At 39.2% G+C, this 16271-nt stretch overlaps 1 protein-coding gene across 4 annotated transcripts in view; it reads left to right on the top strand.

The window, feature by feature from the left end:
• Positions 1–16271, top strand: part of ADCY8 (adenylate cyclase 8) — a 263968-nt gene that overhangs the window by 162675 nt on the left and 85022 nt on the right. For all 4 annotated transcript variants that reach the window (XM_073999461.1, XM_005564084.5, XM_005564083.5 and 1 more), the window contains one exon: positions 14927–15027. In XM_073999461.1, coding sequence (XP_073855562.1) covers positions 14927–15027 — 101 coding nt within the window. The remainder of the gene's footprint in view (positions 1–14926; positions 15028–16271) is intronic.

Here is a 16271-nt window from a genome sequence, read left to right as displayed (position 1 = left end):
ATAGAGAGGGAGTTTACAGGAGAGGCTAAGTAGGAAAGGGTTCTAGAGCCATAACAAAATTAAAACAAGGCTTTCAAACACAGAGGATTCCAGAATCAGAAAATAGCATTAATATGCAGTTCCTCTGTGCTTGCTGTTAGATATGTCAGTTTACTATTCCACTTACAGAAGAGAAAACTAAACTTCCAAGAGGTTAAGTAGAGATCTTAGATCTCAAAATCCAGCTACCGTATTTCATTCACGCTAAGGTGTCATCAACTGTGAGATGCCCTATTTTCTATACAGCACTCAGAAAGGAAAAAGAAACTCAGTATGGGTTTCTAAGAGGAAACACACACTAATAAACTGGGCTTACACCCTCAGGGTAAGGATGTGGGGGGACTGAGGCTGGTAGGACATCCCCCTTAGGCAAGGGCAGTGAGGAAACCCACATGCCTATATCCTGGTATTGATTAAATAAAGGGAAGAAGCTCCCCAAGAATTTAAACTCCAAAATGGAATCTGCATAGGTTTGCTGCATGGATTTACACTTAGAATGTGGACAAAAAAAAAAAAAAAAATTATCAGAGAATTTAATTTAAAATGATCCTGGATTAATATTGCCACCTGGTGACCACAGAAGCAATTGCAAACCTCCCTGGAAGGAACTCAAGATTTTAGGATTCCCTTGATAATAAGGTGCATGCTGATTTCAGAGATGTTAAAGTGCACATTTTAAGGAAAATTGTACATTTTTAGTAAGAATATATATCTTAGAATTTTAAAAATACATACAATATTTATGATTCTAAAGCCTCTTCTGTTCCCACTGCCCTACCCTTCTTCTTGGGAACAAGCCTGGACCATAAAAGTATGTTTTCTGAAAGGAAAAATGGAAATGGAAATAATTGTTCCTTTGCAATCTTTGTAGGAAAGAAAAGGCTTTATTCTGTTTGAACAATAAGAAGATACATGAATAAGGGAACACATTTGCCTTTCCACCTTTATGAGAACATTGAAATGTTTAAACACTGAAATGAACAAAGCTCCATTGAAATGTATAGAAATATCATTCAGACATTCCCTGGTCACATTTGCCTATAATAATTGGCATACTTATCCACAACACTATGTGAAACAGGACTTTTATATACTTCATGGTATTGCATAAATACTTGTTGAATGAATAAGGAAATGAATAAAGACTCAGTTTAAGAAGGTTAGATAAGACTGCCTCACCCCCTGTAGCTGTCATCAGGATATTTTTTGTGAACTCTAAGAGCCGAAAGGCATGGGTCAATTTTGATGTGACTCTTTTCAGTGGAGTTTCAGCAGAGAATAAAAGTTCTGTGTACTCCCTGCCGTGGAATTTCAAAGGTGGCTCACTCCCTGCTCCCTCACAGGAGTCTTTTGAGTTAAGCTTCAGAACAGTGTGCTCATGACTCATGTAGCTTAGCAAACACATCTTTCCTTCTCTAGTCCTTGGATTCTTTATCTGTGAAATGAGGACATTGGACAGCTCCTGACCACTTCAGCAGATAATGCTATAAATCTATGAATTTCCTATGACCATGGTGGCCATATGTCCTGGTTTGCCTGGGATAGTAGTAGATGCCTATTTTTACAATGTGAAATTAGTATCACCTCCCTTCACTCTCAAAAATCACCCAGTGTGGATGATGTGTAACAGGTCAAGTGACCCAAGGCTTGGACCTCAGCCAGGTTAGAATTAGTGACTCAACAGCTTCCTTCACTACCCAGCCAATCATCAGGACTTTCTAAGCAGACCTCTGGATAGTGGAGATGGGACCTATTCCAGTTGCCAAAGGCCTTCCTCAGCTCCTCCCACATTTCACAGATGAATCCTTTGCCCTTCTTTAGTCAGGCTAAATATTTCCTAAGTGGCCTTACAGATCTCATGGGCAAGCACAAATCAGAACTATGGTAAAGAGATGTAGAAAACATAATGTGTCTGTCAGATGCTACCAATCATATTGGTATTTCCTTATTGAGCATTCCTATTTGATATTTTCTTATTAATAGAAGAATGCATTTTCACTAATCAAAGTTGATACTAAGTATAAGGCAAAAAAGAAAAAAATGAAATCTGTTTGGATCTTTCAACCCAGGGTAACCACTGTTACCATTCTGGCATCTGTCATTCTGGTCTTACATGAGTGTGAATCTACAGACTTATGTACACAACCGTATTTGTCCATTTTCATGCTGCTGGAAAAGACATACCTAAGATGGGGCAATTTACAAAAGAAAGAGGTTTATTGGACTTACAGTTCCACATGGCTGGGGAGGCCTCACAATCATGGTGGAAGGTGAAGGAGGAGCAAGTCACATCTTACGTGGCTGGCATCAGGCAAAGAGAGAGCTTGTGCAGGGAAACTCCCATTTCAAAAACCATTATATCTCATGAGACCCATTCGCTATCATGAGAACAGCACAGGAAAGACCCACCCCCATGATTCAGTCATCTCCCACTGGTCCCTCCTACAACATGTGAGAATTATGGGAGCTACAAGATGAGATTTGAGTGGGGACACAGAACCAAACCATATCAACAACTTTTATAAAAATAGACCACTGTATGCACAGGGCATTGTAACATAGTGCTAAACATTCTTTGCTTGAGCTTTTTTCCCCATAATTAAATCTTCAATTACACAGTGATTTTAGTATTTACATACTATCTCATTGCACATTTTAACCATTTCAGGCTTTTTAAAAAAGTTTTTCACTGTTATAAATTACAAATTGTGTTGTAATGACTATTCTCATAATTAAGTTATGCATTTTTGCTTATTTATTTTTTAGGATAAAATCCAAGGGGTGGGTGAAAGAGAATTCACATTTAAAAATATTTAATAGTCATTTTGAAATTGCCTTCAAAAATTGTGCTTATACTTTTTTAAAAATTGTCAATTTGATAAGAAGTAAAAAGCAGCACCAGCCTGGCATTTCTGTTTTTATTTTTAAAATTATTATTGCAGTTGAAGGGTTGTCAGTACATATTTTGGCCTTTATATTTCTCCTTTTGTGACTTGCACGTTTCTCATACCTTAATGGTATGATTTACACATTTGTCTTCATCGCCCATCTATTATTGCAGTGCTCACCTTTGTCTTTTTGATTTGTGAGCCTTCCTTACACACTGAGGAACTTAACCTTTTGTGGGATCACCTATCTTGGGCCCTTCCATTTTCAAAGCACTTACAAGAAGGTGATGTTTCTCAGCCTCTGGTCCTCACTTCTCTTCTAGGAAAGGACACTGAATTAGGCTTAGGATAGGGAAGACAATTAATTACATTTACTTATGGATGTTTCCAAGGCAGAGTAGCCAGCCCAAAACCTTTAGCGTCTTAGGGGAGCTTAATAACATAGGAACACTTATTTGGAATTATTTCATTAAGCTAAGTGTTCAAAAAACAATGTTAGGCCGGGCGCGGTGGCTCAAGCCTGTAATCCCAGCACTTTGGGAGGCCGAGACGGGCGGATCACGAGGTCAGGAGATCGAGACCATCCTGGCTAACCCGGTGAAACCCCGTCTCTACTAAAAAATACAAAAAACTAGCCGGGCGAGGTGGCGGGCGCCTATAGTCCCAGCTACTCGGGAGGCTGAGGCAGGAGAATGGCGTAAACCTGGGAGGCGGAGCTTGCAGTGAGCTGAGATCCGGCCACTGCACTCCAGCCTGGGTGACAGAGCGAGACTCCGTCTCAAAAAAAAAAAAAAAAAAAACAATGTTATCACCTTAGAATAAGGCGACTTCCTCATCTTGAATAAAGATTAAGATATGTTTAATATATACTTCAAAATTGATTGGGTAACTATGCTTTGGATATGGGCATTTTTGTGGGTAAAGTGTTATAATCAAGCCATATCAAGGAAAATTAAAGTTCCTTCCTTCTTTTAATGCTGATATTTTTCCTCTTGATTCTTAATTGTTTCGAGAAAAGGTATCCTTTGTCCTTATGACAAATTTATGTACTAAAACTCTTTTCATCTCAGGCTAAGAGCTTTCAAACTTAAGAATCATCTGGGGATCTCGTTTGAAATGCAGGTACCATCCCGTCACTCTGCCCCCAAGATTCTGATTTGGCAAGAAGACCTGCATTTTGGTAGACATTCTTTTTTGGATTTTGTTATTCTAGGTTGTTGGCCATCTTTCTTTGTCCTCCTTGATTGAGCGTGAGACTCAGGCTGGTCACTTGTCTCATGTCTTCAGAGATCAGCTTACATCAAAAGTCCCCAGATCCTCATTCAAGGGTAATATAGCTTTTAACAAATCTAGAGGAGATGGCTCCATGAGGCTAATAATGGCTTCAGGGCCACAGTATTTGGAATCGACTAGACCTCAGTTCAAGTCCCACTTTGGAAATAGAAGTGGGCATAAAGGACAGTTGATTAGTTTACTGATCAATAATGGGTAATGACAAGTTGATATCTTTCTGTCACTCAAACGGATACCCACACACATATATAAAATCCTTATTTTGCTCACCAGTATTTAGTCTTTGCTGAAAGACAGAGGAAAGAACATAGACTGGACTCCTGACTTGAATCCAGTTCCAACCAGTTACTGGTTGGGTGATACGAAGCAAGGGGCTTGATCTCATTGAAATGAGTATGATTGTCTGCCCTTAGGGGTTGTCGTGAAAATTAAATGGCACAATATTCATATAACAGAAGTTTGGATAAATGCAATAGTCTTTCTTTTCCCTTGTCTTTCTAATTAATCCTCCGCCAACCCAAACCTGCACAAGGCAAGACCCTTTTTAAGATAAATCTCACGCTTCTCCTAGAGCTTTTTCTAAAATAAATAAATAAATAAATAGTAAATAAATAAATAATAACAGTACTTCATTGAAAATGGTGGTGGGAAGGGCCAATCTTAATGTGTCTTGTATTCCAGGGTACCAGGGTTCCACCCTTCATTAATCTAAGCAAGTACAGCCTTGTAACTCATTGGAAGAGGTGCTTCCATCAATCTCCCAGGATCACAGGAGCACAAGCAGTGACCACCTTGGCCTCTGAGATGTGTTTAAATTTGTAGGTGTCATTTGCTTGTCTTTTCTCTAAATGACTTGATTATTCTAAGATCCTTATTATCATTATTTTCCAAAAAAAAAAAAAGGTAAGAAAGATTGTTTCTGTTTCTGTCTTCAAGGATGATTGGTGTTTGATCATTCCCAAAGGCCATGATTTTCTTCCTGTGAGGACAAGCCAGCTGAGGATTAGATATTTCACGCACGGGTTTCTTTGTGCTCCTGCGAAAGACTGTCTTTCTGTCCACACTTCTTGTGATTCCTTGGGAGTCCATCAGGCATGGCTCAGAGTATTCACTCTAGTGATTCTTGGGGAGTGCATCCAACAGAGCTCAGAGCATTCGTGCTGTTGATTATTGGGGAGTCCATCAGGAACAACTCAGAGCATTCAGTCTACTTGGTTTGGATTCCGTTTGTGTCCACTCCATTGGGCATCTTATACTGAGATGATATAGGAAGACATAAAGCCACAGCTTCTGTGCCCTGGGAACTTACACTCTGACTTGTGATCTGGGAACTTCCCATCCTAACACTGGGCATGATAATGGCCACTTTGCAAGGTGGTGCAGATGAAATGCAGGTAATACTTAAGTGCCTTGGAGGCTGCAATGAATTGCAACTGAGGCAGCAATGTGACAAGGAAACTGATATTTGTTGATCACTTACTACCATATCATGACTATTTTAAATGTTTTGCCTCATTTTACTTAAGTGTCACAATGTCCTTTATGGAGGTACTAATTGTACTATTTGGCAGGTAAGGGTGTCTCAGAGAGTTTGAACAGCATTTCCAAGACCCACAGTAATAGAAGGCAGCAGAGTGGGGATTCAAATAGAGTTCACTGTGACTCCCAAGCTATTCTACTACTTCTGCCACACCTTGAAAAATCCTGTCTTTCTTCTAAGCACCTGATTTTCATATAGTTTGAAATTCATGAAGGATGCAGCCAGGGGGTTGCAAGGGAGGAGTTATACAATAATGCTTATGGCAAATACATCTTAGAGGCAAAAACAAAACAAAACAAAAAAACGTTAAAACCATGAACATTTCTTTTATCCTCTATTCATTCCCCTCCCACAAACAAATATCCCTCCCACACACAAATATCCACACATGTACACATATGTAGGCACACACATATACAAATAATCCACCTCATGTTTCTGGCAACAGACATAATCTTGATAAAGGTAGCCTGAAAACGAAGGCAACTCTATCACCCTAGCTATCCATGAACATGTAAGAATCAAATAAGTGAATACATGAACACGTGAAACACTTTTTCTCTTAGGCCAGTGGGAGAAGGAATGATGAGTCCTTGAACCACCCTTGAACTGTGTTTCCCAAAAATGGCTGATTAGCTTGAGCATCAAGGAGGTAGTTTCGTGACAAAATGGCTCAAGAGAAGACAAAGCCAGAAATAGCCTCATGGAATGATCAAACCCAGCCGGGAGTGGTCGCTTACGCCTGTAATCCTAGCATTTTGGGAGGCTGAAGAGGGTGGATCACTTGAAGTCAAGAGTTCGAGACCAGCCTGGCCAACATGGCAAAACCCCGCCTCTACTAAAAATACAAAAATTAGCCAGGTGTAGTGGCATGCACCTGTAATCCCAGCTACTCGGGAGGCTGAGGCACAAGAATCACTTGAACCTAGGAGGCAGAGGTTGCAATGAACTGAGATCACACCACTGCACTCCAGCCTGGGTGACAGAGCAAGACTCCATCTCCAAAAAAAAAAAAAAAAAAAAAAAAAAAAAAGATCAAATTCATATTAAACAAAACTGAAATTGAATGAGCTTCATTTGTTACACACAACTAAGCTTTTGCCAGTTTTATATTATGATAATTATTGTAAATAGTGCTTACTATGAACCAAGTTCTGTGCTGAGTATTTTCAAAAACATTCATTTAATGTTACTTTTTTCCGTTAGCAGCCACATAAAACCAAGGATTTGCCACACAAGAGAATCTTTAGATAATTATTTGGCTGAGTACAGTTGGTTCTTAGCTGTGTCCAGAATGTCTCTCAGTTTTTTCTGTCATTTATAAAGAAAATCAAAGTTAAATGGAGGCTTTAAAAACTTCAAGAAAAATACATCATAAACTCTAAAATGTTTCTTACTTCATCGCATCAACTTTTATTGGAGTTGTAATGATTAGAATAAAACAATAAAGGAGAAATCTGGGCAAAGAAAAGAAGGCTAAGCAAACGAATGTATTTTCTGATGGGTTAGGATGTTGGACTCTGGAATTAGCTAATAAGCAAAATGCGCATTTTTGTCTTGGAGACATTCAGAATTTGTTGAACCACTCCATGTCTTATTTAGATGAGCAGAAATGGGAACATGGAGCATGAACCAAATGGTCTCAGCTTTTCTCTTTCATTTTTCTAAATCATGTATCTCCTAGTCATTTTCAAGATCTTATTATTAAAATAGTTTTTAAAGATTTATTCTGTTATAGCATCAGGCTCCTCTTGAGTTTTTACCACTCTAGTAAGTCCCAACATAGTATGAATACCTTGGCCTCCTCCTTCAGAGATGAAGGACAGGTTTCAAAGAGGCTTAGGGAAGAAATCCATCCCTTAGTCAGGACAGTAGCCTTTTAAGACTCCTTTATTATCTTGATATTACGTTGCAAAATTACAGCTGTTTCTACCACCCTCTAGGTAATCAAACGATATCAAGTGCCATTTCGTGTGTATTTTTTAATCAGACCAATTAGCTCCTGTCCCATAAAGCCAGCATTTTCTGAGTCAGGAATTCCAATTTCACCTATAATGGTGTAATATAGAATTACAGAATTATGAGGCCATTGACCTGATCACTGAAGCAATTTTAATGCTTCATGTGTAGACATCATTATCATCTACAACCAGGGACTTCTAGGTAAAGAATATAGCAATAGTTACCACTCTTTTGGCTTCTCCATGGCTGGGGGTGGGGGTGGGGGGCTGGACCACTCAAGAAATGAAGAGTTCTTCCTCCCAAGAATGGAAGATTTGGGGGAGAGTGAGCTGGAAGAATGGTGGTTTGGAAAGTTTTTAAAAATTCTTCTTGAAATTCTCATGTGCCCAGTCTAACCCCACTACCAAGGAAGAGCATAACGTTAGGAAATGTATTACCACCCTGGGGTCTTCTGTCACCCCTGGGCAGGTGTTCTCCCAGCCTTGCACTTCTGAGCCCGTCAATCTTAAATACATGTTAGCATGTTGCCTTGTGAGTCAACTTAACATGATTAAATCCACATTTGTTCAAAGGTCAGTTTACTTGGGAAGAAGTATGTCAGTGAGAGATTCTGCACACTCACCTGTCACTCATAGAATTGCTCTTAATAACAATTTTATTGATGTAGGAACCAAGATAGAGAAGACGGCCTATTTCAAAATTTAAAAATTGCTGAAACTTAGTCTCATTGCAATTATGCCTTTTATCCAAATTTTTTTTGTTTGTTTTTTGTTTTGTTTTGTTTGAGTCAGTGTCTCACTTTGTCTTCCAGGCTGAAGTGCAATGGCGCCATCTTGGACTCAATGCAACCTCCGCCTCCTGGGTTCAAGCGATTCTCCTGCCTCATCCTCCTGAGTAGCTGGGACTACAGGTGCACACCACCACACCCAGCTAATTTTTGTATTTTTAGTAGAGACAGGGTTTCACCATGTTGGCCAGGATGGCCTTGAACTCCTGACCGCAGACGATCCACCCACCTCAGCCTCCCAAAGCACTGGAATTACAGGCATGAGCCACTGCTTCCAGTCCAAATGGTCTATTTGAAGGATGCTCTAGGCTACTGCCATGCTACAGAATGCATGAATTTAACAACAGAACAGTGGTTAAATTTCTTCATCCACTAACGCAAAATGAACAGATTATCCCAGTTGAGAATTTTCTTTTACAAATATATTAATATATACTAATAAAAGATGTGCTAGAAAATTTTCTTTCATCAAACTGAATTTATCCAAAGATGAAATGGGCTCCCAAGTGAGGAGCTGATTTCCCCCAATACTGGAAATATTCAAGCAGGAGTTAATGGCTCATACCTGAGAGACATTACTGAGTTAAACTGGCATTAGTAAAGGTTGGAGCAAGAAAACAATTACAATTCACTCCATCTAGAAGATTCTATAATCTCACCTACAATCTTTGATACAAAGACAGAGTGGCCGGGCACAGTGGCTCACGCCTGTGAGCCCAGCACTTTGGAAGGCTGAGGCAAGCAGATCACCTGAGGTTGGGAGTTCGAGACCAGCCTGACCAACATGGAGAAACCCTGTCTCTACTAAAAATACAAAAAATTAGCTGGGCGTGGTGGCGTATGCCTGTAATCCCAGCTACACGGGAGGCTGAGGCAGAAGAATCGCTTGAACTCACAAGGCGGAGGTTGTGTTGAGGCGAGATCACACCATCGCATTGCAGCCTGGGCAACAAGAGTGAAAGTCTGTCAAGAAAGAGAGAAAGAGAGAGAGAGAGAGAGAGAGAGAGAAAGAAAGAAAGAGAAAGAGAGAGAGAGAGAAAGAAAAAGAAAGAAAGAAAGAAAGAAAGAAAGAAAGAAAGAAAGAAAGAAAGAAAGAAAGAAAGAAAGAAAGAAAGAAAGAGAAAGAAAGAAAAAGAAAGAAAAAGACAGAGTACAGTTATAGTTTAGGCAATTAACTAGATAATTGTTTTAGTTATAAGCATCTTCTACATCTTATAGAAACGTAAGAATTGTTCAGTGCCTTTTAGCTTACAGTCAAAATGGAAAGTCTAGGAAAGCACTGTGGTTTTCCTCCCCCTCACCTAGGAAGAGTTCTTAGGACTATCCCAGGCGTGGAAACATGGAAGGCTGGAAGCTCTGTCCATCACCTCTGTAAGGGAACTTCCCTGATCATCTCTCTGTGGATAAGGAATCTGAAATAGATTTTTTTTTTTTTTTCTGTGATCAGACTGGGGTTTCCCAGCTTCTTTGTGGTGGATCTAAAAACCCACTGACCCTCATGACTATGATTTCATTTCTGAATATGTCTTTCAAGATAATTCAGGGCCAGAATCCCCAGACATGAACAAAATGAAACACAAGTTTATCCTGCTCCACTTCCTCAGAAGGAACGAGTCTGAATTTCATCAAATCAAATAGGAATTTTCATTTTTGAAATGATTTCTTTATCATTTGAAGATTGTGGTCACTCGTCTTCTGTTGCATTTAAATAAAATCTACCATCTTTTGTTTTCTTCCCTATTATCAGTTCACCCATCCTGGCCTAAAAAGGGGCTCATTATTTTGCACTGCATTGTGCTGAGGATTCATTCGTCAATCAAGAAAATATAGCAGTGGCATTTTATTAAACTAATTCTTAGGCTGTTTCTAATATCCATTCTTTGCCTATATGCTTCACTTTCATTCTAACGAAGATTTACATAGGCTCAAATTTTTAACACATTCCCTTTCTTTGTATTATAAATTGCATCACTGAAATATACCCAAGAAATCTGATCATGCATCTATGAACAAGATAGCCTTACTCTGAAAACAGCAAGGAAGCAGTAGCCAGTGAGACCCTGCATTCTTGAGCAAAGCTCTTTGGATTCTCTATTTGCAATCTGTGAAGGTGTGATTGAGTTGCTCAGTTATTCAAATCCTCAGTTTCTTTATGTACAAAGTGAGGATATGATAAACAAGACCTGTAATAATTAAATGAGAACATTCATGTAAAGCACGTAGCACAGCACCAGCCTTGCACTAGATATTAGTCATTGTTATTCAAATTCCTTACCCTAGATTTTGACCCTTTTTTGAATCAACTAAGACCCTAAAGATTGAGAAATAATAATATTCCAAATCCTAATCTAAGATCTCCAAGGAAGTATTTGTAATTTGTTCCAAGTGTCTGAATTTTGCCACCAACTGACCATGACAAGCTCTTTCATATTTCTGATCCTCAAGTTTATCTGAAAAATATATATGTGTGTGTGTATGTGTGTGTGTGTGTGAGAGAGATTGCCAAGTTCTCTTGTAGACCAAGGGCTCAGTAAATTATAAGGGTTCACAGGTCATTTCCAAGAACACTTTTCCTAAGGATCCTATAAAAGTTAAGAATTCTACCCGGTGGTGGGTAATCTTTCAAGAAGCAAGGGGAATAATGAGAATGGAGTCTTCTTCCGAGTTAAAAAAAACACACATGAGATCATAATTTCTTTAGAAGAATCTTTTATAACATGGTGGAAAAATCGGTCAACAACACTTTTGGGGTCACTGCTGAGTGCAAGGTACAATACTGTACAGAGGAATAGAAGACAGCATCCTGCAAGGCAACACCGTTGAAAAGGCAAGGTTCACATTGATGAAAGTATAGAAATAAAATAAGTATAATTAATTGATTGACACTAGGTAACATTTATATAGGGTTATCATGTGCAAGGCACTGTTCTAAGCATCTTATACTTATTACCTCATTTCATTCTCCCAGTAACCCTTATGAGATAATTCCTATTATTATATCCATTTTCTAGATAAGGAAACTAAGACATAGAAAGCTTAAAGATTTTGTCCATAGGTGTTACAGCTGGGATTCAAACCCAGTTAATCTAACTCTTGATTAGTTCATGCTCACAACTAAGATATAAAAGGATAAGTGGGGCCAGGTGAGGAGAGAACAGGGATGAGACAAGGAGTCTCTAACTTTGGCAGGCATAAGCACACAACTAACCTAATAAAGCTATGAGCCAGAGTGTTCAGACCTTTACAAGTCAGGAGGAAGTGAAATGAATCACTACTCAATCTCAATACTCTACCATTCTGAGCCAATTAGGAATTTTCTTTTCGAAGTCCTGCTCTCCTTGCTTTTCCAAAGTAACAATGCACCACATTCTGAAACCCAGTATTTTATATTTGATGATGTCAACTTCACAAATATTATAAGATTCTTCTTTTATGTGACTATGCTAGGCACTGAAGTTCAAACAGGAAAATAATAGAATACTTCAAACTTATGAACTACATTAATGCCAAACTTAAGAGCTGTATTAATGTCCCCATTTGACAGATGAGAAAAGTGAGGTTCAAGGAAATTGGTTTTGCTCACAATAAAATAAAGACAGATCTAAAAGCAAAGTAAGTCTTCATACTTTGTCTCCACCCTATTTGCCATCTGAAGAAAATTGAAAATATAATATCTTCTGCAACTTTAGTCTGGACAAATGATGATAATGTAACATTTTTTAAGTCATCAGTAAAAAACATTCATGAAAGGAGTCACAGAGACTCAGGCTTGGAATCTATAGGAAAGGATCTTTTCATAGGATCATGGGTCAATAATGGAAAGGAAGCCTTTACAAAGGAATGAGCTCTCAGGCTCAGGATCTGAGTGTTCAAGTTGAGGGTGTTTGGAATCCTGAGATGCCCTGCTCAGGACCAGAGAAAAGAAACCCACTTTCCCAGATAAAGCAGAGAAGGTTAAGGGGTGATAATCAACAGACCTTTGAGTAGACATCAAGAATGTTATGAAATGGATTTCTGAATTGGGAAGGCAATGGTCAATTACAAGTCCAAGATGCTGTGATGATGATAGTGATGATGACAAGTGATGATGATGATGATGATGATGATGATGATGATGGATGACATAAAAGAAGAAAAGGGCCAGGCACGGTGGCTCATGCCTGTAATCCCAGCACTTTGGGAGGCCGAGGTGGGTGGATCACGAGGTCAGGAGTTTGAGACCAGCCTGGCCAACATGGTGAAACCCCATCTCTACTAGAAATACAAAAATTAGCCAGGCGTGGTGGTGGGTGCCTGTAATCCCAGCTATTTGGGAGGCTGAGGCAGGAAAATCACTTGAACCCAGGAGGCGGAGGTTGCAGCGAGCCGAGGTCGTGCCATTGCCCTCCAGCCTGGGTGACAAGAGCAAGATTCCATCCCAAAAAAAGAAAAAGAAGAAGAAGAAAAGGAGGAATTTTAGTGTACTGATTAACTACACTAAAATTATTATTACTGCTGTTTTTAAATGTTCATTATCAAATCTATGCAATCATGCTGGTTTAAAATTAACCAGTAAGATGGCTGAGCGCAGTGGCTCATGCCTGTAATCCTAGCACTTTGGGAGGCCAAGGCAAGCAGATCATGAGGTCAGGAGATCGAGACCATCCTGGCTAATCCAGTGAAACCCCGTCTCTACTAAAATTACAAAAAAGTAGCCAGGTGTGGTGGTGGGCACCTGTAATGCTAGCTACTCGTGAGGCTGAGGCAGGAGAATAGCATGAACCCGGGAGGTGGAGCTTGCAGTGAGCCAAGATTACACCACTGCGCTACAGCCTGGGCAACAGAGCGAGACTCCATCTCAAAAAAAAAAAAAAATTAACCAGTAAGCCAACAAAGAATAATTAGATCCTCTGTAATTTGTTGTTAGAAGGAATTCAAACATTTATCTTTCTTTGAATTAACTGTTTTGTGGCTAAATAACTTTCGAGCTGCTCTGGGTAGGCCTCTATGATTGTGACCTGTTCTTGGGTAGCACCATTGATAACTATTAATAATATGGGCTTTCTGTGGTTTTATCAGGATTGAGGATGGCTTAGAGTGATTCTTCAGAGCCATGTTCCTGGCTCCCCTCCAGATAACAAGCAGGTTGTCAGCAAGTGGACAGAGGCCTTAATACTGGAGAGTAGAAAAAGCACTGGCCTGCAAAAGCAATAACTGTGCAGTCTCTAAACAGCATGGTGCTTCACCCAGAGAACTCAACAACTGCAGGATATTCTCCAAACCTTAGCTATGACACTGAGAAGCGGAGTTCAGTCTAAAACCCAGACCACACCAAGAAGTCAGAAGAGAATAAAAATCATGTAACTGTTGATTGCAAACACCATATCAACAACAGATTGGACTGATTTTACTATTTCTTGACCTGACTGAAACCTTGTCTTGGTATTGTGGACATGGAGCCTAAGATGTTGTGAGACCTCTATTTGCCAGCCTCCTGTATGAAGTAACCATGAAATGCAAACCAGGGATTACAAAGTTCCAAAGTGACACTTAGTTCTCTGTCCCCCAAAAATAAAATAACCTGCTGGCTACTAGACCTCTCTCTCATTAAGGTCAAATGTGGGGCTTGGTTTAGGCTAATTCTAAGGTCTTTTTCAGTTTAAAAAACTTCCCACCTTCTGGAAGAAGTAGATATTCCCCAGCTTAGTAGCTCCAAGATGGTTCAAGAGTCTAGGCAGAAGTAAGGCAAATACGCATTGAGTGCTGACCTTCTAGAAGCTTTTAAAGCTAGACAATGAAATTACTGAGTACTCTGGATAATCAAAATAAAGTTACCACCGTTCCCCAGGGCTGCCTTGAGCAGACACAGAAGGGCATCAAGCATATTGGTCTATTAGTCTTGGTTTCTCTTCTGTGAAATGAAACGGCTGCACTAACTGGAGATCTCTCAGGCTATTTTCTATTTTAAGAACCTGAGAATTTATTTTTAATAAGAAAAGGAGGCAGAAAGACTTCCTGGTAAAACATTTCCCTGTGTTCCCAAACTTAACACAAAACAGTACAAGATCCTTAAATGACTTAAGTTTACTCATGAAGAAAGTCAATGCGAATTTGATTTGCTGCATATATGGATGTGCGCTCTTCTGTTCTGTTAAAATAATGTTAGTTCAGAGGGAGGGGAAGAACTGGATAAGCTCATACAAAGTATCCCTCCCACTGTATTTACTCCTGGGCTCTCACTGGAAAGTTGGCAGGAGGGATGGGGATAATGCTCTGTGAAGGTTTTATTAAGATATGAATTATTCTTAATTTTAAAAAAAATCTAATTGTCTTGTTTCTTCTTGATGTTTCCCTCAACCTCAAATATCACTAAAACTTAATTCTTCCAAAACCCAGCTCTGCTGCAAAGTAACTCATTCTCTGTTTTTTTAATTACAGTATTCTCAAATGAGGGATGAAGTGTTCAAGTCAAACTTGGTCTGTGCATTTATCGTTCTTCTGTTTATCACGGCAATACAAAGTTTGCTTCCTTCTTCAAGGTAAATATGAAAGAACTAATTGATCCGGTGAAATATCTTTGTGAGATTCCTCACCTGGAGTCAGCCAGCTGACTTTTCAAAGGATCAGAATTTCAAATAACTGAGTCCAGGACCCATACCAAAACGTTTGACTGTTTCAATGTCTGTTCTGGTTGTCTTACTCTGCTAATAATCTCAAAACTCTGCCCAGACAATAATCTTTTTCCTAATCTTAATAAAAACAACCAAAATGAAAATAGGCCCCACTCTTATTTGACATGACACCCATGAATGCAGAAAATAAGTATAAGAATGTCAATCACCATTTACTTGTGCTTTTGTTAGTATAATTCATTCACAGATACAGCATCATACGTCCTTGGGTCTGCAAAATCAACACTTTAATAATAATGCAAACACCTGTTTGTGGCCAGCCACTGTTCTAAATACTTTACATACAAAAGCTTCTGGAATCCCCATGACAACCTCATGAGGTAGGTGCCATGATTATCCTCACTTTAAAGAGGAGGGAACTGAGGTTCATAATAGTGAAATAAATTCCCTAAGATCTCATCATTCCAAGATGTCACTGCCTAGATTCAACCCAGGAAGACTAGCTCTAGAGCCTGGGTTCTCAACCCTCTATTAGACGCATATTGTCCAGGTAATAGATGCTCTAGCCAGGATTTGAAGCTAGTTCTGGATTAATCCAATAGCCATGCTTTTTCATCTCCTCTAAACTATAAGCTAGCTCCTACCTCTTTTCTCAGCTAAATTGCCTTCTCCCTATACTTACCATGAGTTTTCCCCTTTCACATGATTAAAAAAAAATCAACAAATGTTTTTTAAATACTTAATACAGGCAAAGGAACATTATAGCCCCTGAGGATGATACAGTTTTGGAAGAAGAGGTTCTGTAACCTCTAAGACATAATTTAGTAGGTGACAAAGACATTAACAATGGCTCCCAGTTACTAAACACTTATACCTGCCAGGAAAGTACTACATCTTTTACATGGATTGTCTCAAAAAGCCTCAAAAATAACTGATGAGTGAGGCAGCATTCCAATTCCCATTTGTAGATGAGGATTTATCCCAGGTCACATGTCTGTGTAATATCTGAGCTGAAATTTGAACCCAGAGACAGAGTCTGTGCTTTTAGTTACAAGACTGCTTTGCATCAAAATCAGTGATTCATTCTGACCACATGACTTCAAGGAAAAATTTGCAGAAAAGGATTTGAGTTGAGTAAGATGAGAGAGAAA

This window comes from Macaca fascicularis, chromosome 8, assembly GCF_037993035.2.
Source record: "Macaca fascicularis isolate 582-1 chromosome 8, T2T-MFA8v1.1".
Classification (NCBI taxonomy): Eukaryota; Metazoa; Chordata; class Mammalia; order Primates; family Cercopithecidae; genus Macaca; species Macaca fascicularis.
Note: the sequence above shows the minus strand (reverse complement) of the source record. Positions and strands in the feature narration are given on the sequence as shown.